This window comes from Oryzias melastigma, linkage group LG6 (assembly GCF_002922805.2).
Source record: "Oryzias melastigma strain HK-1 linkage group LG6, ASM292280v2, whole genome shotgun sequence".
NCBI classification, from domain to species: Eukaryota; Metazoa; Chordata; class Actinopteri; order Beloniformes; family Adrianichthyidae; genus Oryzias; species Oryzias melastigma.
In genome coordinates, this window is record NC_050517.1 from 1,914,526 (window position 1) to 1,922,810 (window position 8,285).

Sequence of the window (8,285 nt, forward strand, 5' to 3'; positions counted from 1 at the left end):
AAATCTGCTCTATTACAACCTAGGCTAATTTGCATTAGCTTCACCTTTGGTAGTGAAAACATCAGAGACAAAACACAACATACTAATATAACATTTCATATACAAATATGAAAATACATTGATTAAAACACACACAACTTCTCTCTTTCTCTAAGGGCATTAGGAAAAGATGCCCTAAGACTTAGGGCATAGTCACCACTGCCCTTACTGCAAGCAAAAAACATGCAAGTTCATACAGGGCGTGCAGGTGGCCTGCATGACTGGTTAGGATTGTAGACAACCCAGTAAGGCAGTAATGGCCACCGTTAGAGACCGGCCATTATTTGAACATTTACAGTAAACAACATGTAAGGGCAAGGACTGGTTGAAGACACACCATGATTTAAGGATTTTTAATTTTTTCAACCTCCCCACCAAATCCTGCACATTGCGCAGTGTTCACAGCAAGGGTGCATGCTCTTTGCGCTCCTTGTGTGCAGTCTAGCTGTTAGAAATGAGGAAATTAGACACAGTGTAGTTTGTCCATCCATTTCCTAAACCATTTGTCCTGTTCGGGGTCACGGGGCTACCGAAGCCTAACCAACCCACTGCTGGGCGAAGGCAGCGTACACCCTGGACAGGTCTGTTGCAGAGCCTCAGTCACACACCCATACACTCTCACATTTACACCCAGGGACAATTTAGAATCACCAATGAACTATGCATGGAGCAGTGTGACGTGTTTCCAGTTTAAAATAAGACTGCTTGTTTACTTCCAGTTGTAGCTATCTATATGCATCAAGTTAGCAAATCTCCATGGACTATTCCTGCCCTCGTCTAATTTTCATTATTTCTTACATTGTATGTTAGTCTGTCATTATGTGTATACACAATGACATCAAAAAAACGGTTTGCGTTCCTGAAACACAAAATGGATCAATCGCAATTAAAAATTTTAATCGCCTGACCGCTCTAAAAAAAAAAAAAAAACACATTAATAAGGATTAACTCAAACTAATTACACTTCGCGTTGCTTCCACTATGGAGTCTGGAAAGAGCCAGAATGAAATAAATATATACACCATTAAATAAATAAATAAATGTGTCATTAATTATTTAAAAGTGCCAATAAATAAATAAATGTTGAAATCAATAAATAAATGTTGAAATAAATGTGGCATTAAAATATTAAAATGGAACATTTAAACATTTAATGACATATTTATTTATTTCATTGCCATTGTGGATTAAAAGAGCCAAATTGAAATAAATAAATCTAATATGAAATAAATAAATAAATGTGTCATTAATTATTTAAAAGTGGCAATAAATAATTAAATGATGAAATTAATAAATAAATGTTGAAATAAATGTGGCAATAAAATATTAAAATGGAACATTTAGACATTTAATGACATATTTATTTATTTCATTGTCCCTTGTAGGTTAAAAGAGCCAAATTGAAATAAATAAATAAATGTGTCATTAATTATTTAAAAGTGGCAATAAATAAATAAAACTTTAAATAAATAAATAAATGTTGAAATAAATGTGGCATTAAAATATGAAAATAGCCATTAAAAAAGCACTTTTTAACATTTCAGGAAGTGGACACACCATTCAAATGCAATCTGTCAAACTCTGCCGTCAAACTCAGGGGGCGGGCCTAACTCTCATCATCGCTGCTCCATTGCTCTGGCCTGCAGTGTTGCCAGATTGGGCGGGTTCCCGCGGGCTTAGGGTCGGTTCGGCGGTTTTTATTTCCTTATCATAAAAAAGTAGTGGACTTAGTTAGGCTGGGTGGCGATCGGACTTCCACTAATGTTCTATGTTCTGAGGCTCAGTGAACGCACCAGGAGGAGACGCTTCATGGTCCTGGGCTCTGTCGTTGTTGAGAGAATTGCTGCCTCGCCTGAGTTCATCACTGCGCAAACTGTTGCGGAAGAAAATCGTACATCCCAAGCAGCGGCTGCAGCAGCAAGTCTAGCAAATGTGCAAACAACACCAACCATTAAACTAAAGCCAACAAACTTACCAAGATTTCATGGTTGCAAAAGAAGCTTTCATCGCTGGAGAAAAGACTGGGAGAGTTTACAGAAACAAGGAGAACCAACTGGCTCCCTGGAAGTAAAGAGGCTCCAGTTACTGGACAGCATAGATGAGAAAATCTGCCGTCAACATCGCCTGTCAATCTATAACACAGCAGAAGACATCTTTAGAGTATTGGAGAACAGATACGGCAACAAAACAACCATTGCTCTGGAAATAATTGAAGAACTAGAGAAGATACCAATTGTAAGAACTAACCAACCCAGAAAAGTCATTGATTTAATTCAGACAGTGGAAAAAGCTCTTGCTGACCTCACTGAGCTTGGAAATTCAGGAGCCCTCAAAAATCCGCTCGTGATCAAAAGCCTTGAAAGTAAACTGCCAGATGCCGTGAAAAAGGACTGGCTCGTCTTCATGGTTAATCCTGCAAACAATGTCACACCGGACAACCACTTCGACAGTCTTCTCAAGTTCCTGAAAACTCAAGAGGACATCTTTGAGAGGTTGGAGCAGCTTGGAGTATCAGAGAATTCAGAATGGAGACTGGATAGAAAACATGCCTCCACCCGCTCAACCAGAAAGTATAGTGGATGTGTGGTTTGTGGGGATGGAAAACACAGAGAGAAACTATTCTTCTGTAAACAGTTTAAAGCACTAAACCCATCTGAGAAATCAAATGCAGTAAAGAAACTGGGAGCATGCCAAAAATGTCTAGGGTGTCACTCTGAGGATGAAGAATGCCTGACAACCAATTACCTCTGTAGAAAAAGAGACTGCAGTAAATATGGTTCTTCAAATCATCATTTCTTTCTCTGTCCAAACGGAGCAGAACGAAGTGAAACTGATAAAAGTAGAAAAGAAATCAAGAAAAGATCAACATTCACAGAAGAGCAAGAAAAATTAATTTCTGGACTTTCACCTGAAATGGTGGAAAAGTTTAAAAGAGCCTTCTCAAATGTTGCTGCAGTTACGAAAAACAAGACTAACCTTGTTGAGGAAAGTGAAGTCAAAGTTAAAGAGTTACCTGTTATCCTAATGTTATTGGAAGTTACTGCCAACGCAGGTCAGAAAATTGGGACTCTAATAGATCTGGCTTCTGATACAAACTACATCACTCACAGAGCAGCCAAAAGACTGGGCTTGGAAAGTGAGAAGATTACACTGATTCTTCATGGTGTTGGAGGGATGTCAACAAAAGTAAAGTCAAGAAGATACTTCCTAAAAATCAGAGCTAAAACCCCTCAAGGCACTGAAAAAGCACATCAGCTGATATGCTACGGTCTCGATGAGATTGCAAAAGTGCATCAAGTTGTAACAACAGAGCAGCTAAGGAAATTCTTTCCCGAGATTGAACCAGAAGACCTGAAGAGACCGAACACCATTGACCTGCTGATCAGTCACAGAGAAGGGCGTCTGTCCCCACAAAGGCTCAAAATAGTGGGTGATCTTGTCCTGTGGGACAGTCCTCTTGGAAAAATTGTAGGGGGAGCCCACCCTGACCTGTTTGAGAATGTTGACATAACAGCTCACATGTCTGAAACACATTTTGCTCGCTCTATGAGAACAGCTGCAGTAAAATACAATGAAGTCACCAACTCAAAAGCATCTTTCCAGCATATGTGTGCAGCAACTACCAGTAACTTCCTGGGCTGGTGGACGTGGGAGAGTATTGGAGCTGCTTGTGATCCAAAGTGTGGAGGTTGTCGGTGCGGCAAGTGTCAGCCTGGAGGTAAAGAGATGTCACTAGTGGAGGAGAAAGAACTTGAAATTATAAAGCAAGGCCTCACTTATGTTACATCAGACTGTCATAGCAACTCACCTCACTGGGATGCAACCTATCCCTGGACTGTAGATCCATCATGTCTTCCAAACAACAGGAAAGGAGTCGAACAAACATTTCTGAGAACAGAAAAGCAACTCAACAAACAACCTGAGTGGAAGGCAACTTACACCACCCAAATCCATGAAATGGTGAAGAGGGGAGCAGCAAAACAACTTACACAGGAAGACCTGAACACCTGGAAAGGACCAGTATGGTATGTGAGCCATCTAGTCGCACCAAAGCCAAATTCCATGTCTACCCCTGTGCGTCTGGTCTGGAACAGTAGCCAGAAATTCAATGGGTTGAGCATGAATGACCTCTTACTGAAAGGACCAGATGTTCTGAATCCCATAAGAGCAGTTTTACTACGATTCAGAAGAGGAGTACACGCAGCGTTGGGTGACATCAAGAAGATGTATAATTCCGTGTGGCTAGAAGAAAAAGAGATGCATCTTCACCGTTTCCTTTGGAGGGATGACCAAGAACAGGAAATTGGTGAATACGCCATCACCAGAGTGAACATGGGCGATCGACCAGCTGGGTGTATTGCTCAACTGGCTATGCGAGAAACTGCAAACCTTCAAATCTTCACCAACCTAGAAGAGGAACGACGAATTGTTGAAGAAGACAGCTATGTTGATGACATTTTGACATCCAGTAACACCTTGGAGAACCTGAATGAAAATTTAAAGGGTGTTGAACAGATCCTGAAAGCAGGAGGGTTTTTTCTCAAGCCATGGATCCTGTCTGGCCAAAGTGGGAGGCAAACAGAAATTTCAGATCCTCTCCCACCTAAAAAGGAAAACAAAGTCCTCATACTACCAAATCAGATGAAGGAAGAGGAGAACAAAGCTCTTGGAGTCGGTTACCTGGTGAAAGAGGACAAGCTTTATGTAATGACTGCCATCAATTTCTCAAAAAGAAGATATAAAATAAGAGTTGAACCAGATCTCCTGGAAGAGGACGTAAGAGGTAAAACTCCAAACCCCTTAACTAGAAGGGAGTTACTGAGCCAAGTGGCAAGTCTATATGACCCAATCGGTCTAGTTACACCTACCAAACAAAAGGGGGTGATTCTCGTTAGAAAAGCCTTTCAAGAAATTGGAGGTGGAGCTAAGTCCAAAGACACCTGGGACAAACCCCTTTCCGACCACCTGAGGGAAGAAGCAATACAACTTTTTGAAGATTACATTCGTCTCAGTCGCATCACGTTCCACAGGAGCCTCACACCAGTAGGCTGGGTTGGAAACCCCTGTGGAATAACATTTTCTGATGGAAGCGACAAAAGTTACGGCGCTGTGGTGTACTTCAGATGGGAAACAACCGAAGGTGTTCAAGTCAGACTTGTTGAATCAAAAGCAAAGCTTACTCCTATTGACCAAAAGGGAGATCCAGTTAAAGCCGAACTCTGTGGAGCTGTCTTTGCAGCTCGACTCAGACAGTACGTTGAAAAGCACAGCCGTATGAACGTGGACACTTGGTTTCACCTGGTGGACAGTCAAACTGTTCTTGGAGCCATCCAACGAAACAGTTATGGGTACCAAACCTTCATCGCCAACAGGGTTGGTGAAATCCAAAAGGCTGTACCTGTAGAAGATTGGTGGTGGATACCAGGAAATGTCAATGTTGCAGACTGTATAACAAGAGGCACTGGACCTGAAGACCTGCATGAGGACTCTGAGTGGCAGAGGGGACCACAATTTTTGAGGAAGCCTTTAACAGAATGGCCAATAAAGTCAGCCAAAGAAATTGCTGCCAGTTCCAAAGAGGAAGTTAACAAACTCCAACGAAAATCTTTTTCTTCTGCCATCACAAGAGCTCAGGCAAAAATCAAGACAGACACGTTCGACGATATGGTTCGAGGAGGTCGAGAAAAAGTGTCATTTGAGCCCAAACTAGATACTGTTCATGTTCGCAGAACTTCAGCTGGAGCAGCAATCAAAAAACTTATAGATGTGACAAAAATCAGCAATTTCATGCGTTTAGTCAAAGTTATTGCTTGGCTTTGGAAAGCTGTTGAAACATGGAAACAAACATTGAAGAACCCAAAAAGGAAGCAAATCAAAGTTCTCTCAAAAGAAGAATTGAGAAATGAAATAAAAAGGCTAACTCTTACTGTGGAAGAACACCGAGATGCTCTCAGAGACATCTTCCACGCTGCACAAGAAGGGGTGAGATTCGAAGACACCACTCTGAACAGACTTGTTGTGTACAAGGATAAGGAAACACAACTTTATGTATGTGGTGGAAGAATCCAAAGCTTTGATGAGGACAAGACAGCAGTCCCCCTTTTGCCATATAACTCCTGGGTGTCAACGCTCTTGGCTCGAGAAGCACACGAAGCAAACCATGAAGACATTGCTGGAACACTCATAAGGATGAGAAAAAGAGCCTGGGTTGTTAAAGGCAGAAGATTGGCTAAGAAAGTGGTTGACAGCTGTGTGGAGTGCAGAAAGACCAAAGCCAAAAGATGTCAACAAATTATGGCTGATCTTCCTCCAGAGAGAACACATCAAGCACAACCCTTCGAGTTCACCACAGTCGATCTATTTGGACCCTATGAAGTGAAAGATGAAGTGAGAAAAAGAGTGAAACTCAAGGTGTGGGGGATCATCTTCTCATGTATGGCTTCTAGAGCTGTTCATGCTGATGTTGTGAGTGATCAGTCGACCGAGGGTTTTCTGCTAGCCTATAAGAGGTTTACCTCCATCCGAGGTCACCCAAGAAAGCTCTGGTCAGATCCTGGAAGCAACTTTGTAGGAGCAAAACCAGTTCTTGAAAACTTGTACCTGTTCTTAGATCGGTTAGAAAAGTCAGACCTTCAAAATGAAGCTGCCATGCATGGAACTGAATGGAGTTGGAAAATACATCCTGCCGATTCACCCCACAGAAACGGAGCAGCTGAGGCAGCTGTCCGGCTGCTGAAAAGAGCCCTGCATAATCTGGGCGGAGATGGCATATTTACCTGGGGAGAATTCCAAACTTTCCTCTACATGGCAGCCAACCTAACCAACGAAAGACCCATTGATGCAAGAACTCAGAGTCAAGAAGACTGCATAAACTACATAACACCAAACACCTTACTGCTGGGACGAGCAGGTCCTAAAGGCGACTCCTGCAGTTTCGATTTTGCAGGATATCCGTTCAAAAGACTAAATGTCATCCAAGCAGAAGTGAACAGGTTCTGGAAGAAATGGAGCCAACTTGCTGGACCAAATCTCCTTATTAGAAACAAGTGGCATACCAAGACAAGAAACGTGGCTGTTGGAGATATAGTGTGGATTGCAGATTCAAATGCCCTCCGAGGTCAATACAGACTTGGCAGAGTTGTCAAGGCAAACAGCGACAAGTTTGGAGTTGTCAGGGATGTGAAAGTAAGGACTTACCCGAGCTATCCTGTTTCAAACATGAAGACCAAACCAAAGGAAAGCAAGCCTGCAACAAACATTCCTGCCACGATCCTACACCGAGATGTCAGGCGCATCATTGTGATTCTACCAGTTGAGGAACAGAGTGCTCCGAACAGAGGTGAGACCAATGCCTGACCTCCTTGGTTCAAGAACAAGGAGCTCAAGTGGGAGGTGTCATGTTTAAGCAGAGATAACCTCCACCCGGGCCAAACATGTTAACTCCACCCGGGCCGGACATCCCCATGAAAAAACAAACACCCACCTCACCTCATTCACCACTGAAAAGAGCTTTCACACCTGCATCTCTGTTTGATCTGATTCCACTCCAGCTCCAGAATACAAACCAAAGACACAACCGGTATGGACTAAATAAATTTATGGACTATAAGAATTTGTTGTTTTATATTGATTGCTTTGCTTGTTAGTCCTGAGTTAAATCTAAGAGTATTTTGACATTTGTTTGAAATGCTGAGTTTGCTGAGAAATGTTTGATTGAGATATCAACTTCTTTCTTTTAAGGTTTTCAACCTATCATTTATCAATCGTCATCTGCCAAAATAAACAGAAAGAAAAGCAAAATGATTGAATGACTGAGTTGATTCCATGTCCTTTGGAAGACAAAGCCTATCGAGTCAGGCAGGAGCTGGAGGAGACCAAAAGACTCGACAATGATGAGAGTTAGGCCCGCCCACAGAGTTTGACAGATTGCATTTGAATGGTGTGTCCACTTCCTGTTTCATGAAATGTGTCATTAAATCATGAAATAAATAAATTATAAAATGTTTAAAAGTGCTTTTTAATGGCTATTTTCATATTTTATTGCCACATTTATTTCAACATGTATTTATTTATTTAAAATTGTATTTATTTAATGCCACTTTTAAATAATTAATGACACATTCATTTATTTATTTCAATTTGGCTCTTTTAACCTACAAGGGACTTCTTCTTCTTTTCCTTTCGGCTTTTCCCTTCAGGGGTCGCCACAGCGAATCAGTTTCCTCCATCTAAGCCTGTCTTCAGCA

At 41.6% G+C, this 8,285-nt stretch overlaps 1 protein-coding gene across 1 annotated transcript; it reads left to right on the plus strand.

Annotated features, from left to right (window-relative positions):
• The first annotated feature begins 1,641 nt into the window (after positions 1 to 1,641).
• Positions 1,642 to 8,034, plus strand: LOC112152419. The gene is made up of 2 exons (XM_036212607.1): positions 1,642 to 7,618; positions 7,780 to 8,034. The coding sequence occupies exon 1, from the start codon at positions 1,801 to 1,803 to the stop codon at positions 7,393 to 7,395; it is 5,595 nt and encodes a 1,864-aa protein (XP_036068500.1). The 5' UTR covers positions 1,642 to 1,800; the 3' UTR covers positions 7,396 to 7,618; positions 7,780 to 8,034.
• Positions 8,035 to 8,285: the final 251 nt, after the last annotated feature.

Coding starts and splice junctions, on each gene's coding strand:
- LOC112152419 (XM_036212607.1), top strand. CDS start 1,801: ATGTTCTATGTTCTGAGGCTCAGTGAACGCACCAGGAGGAGACGCTTC.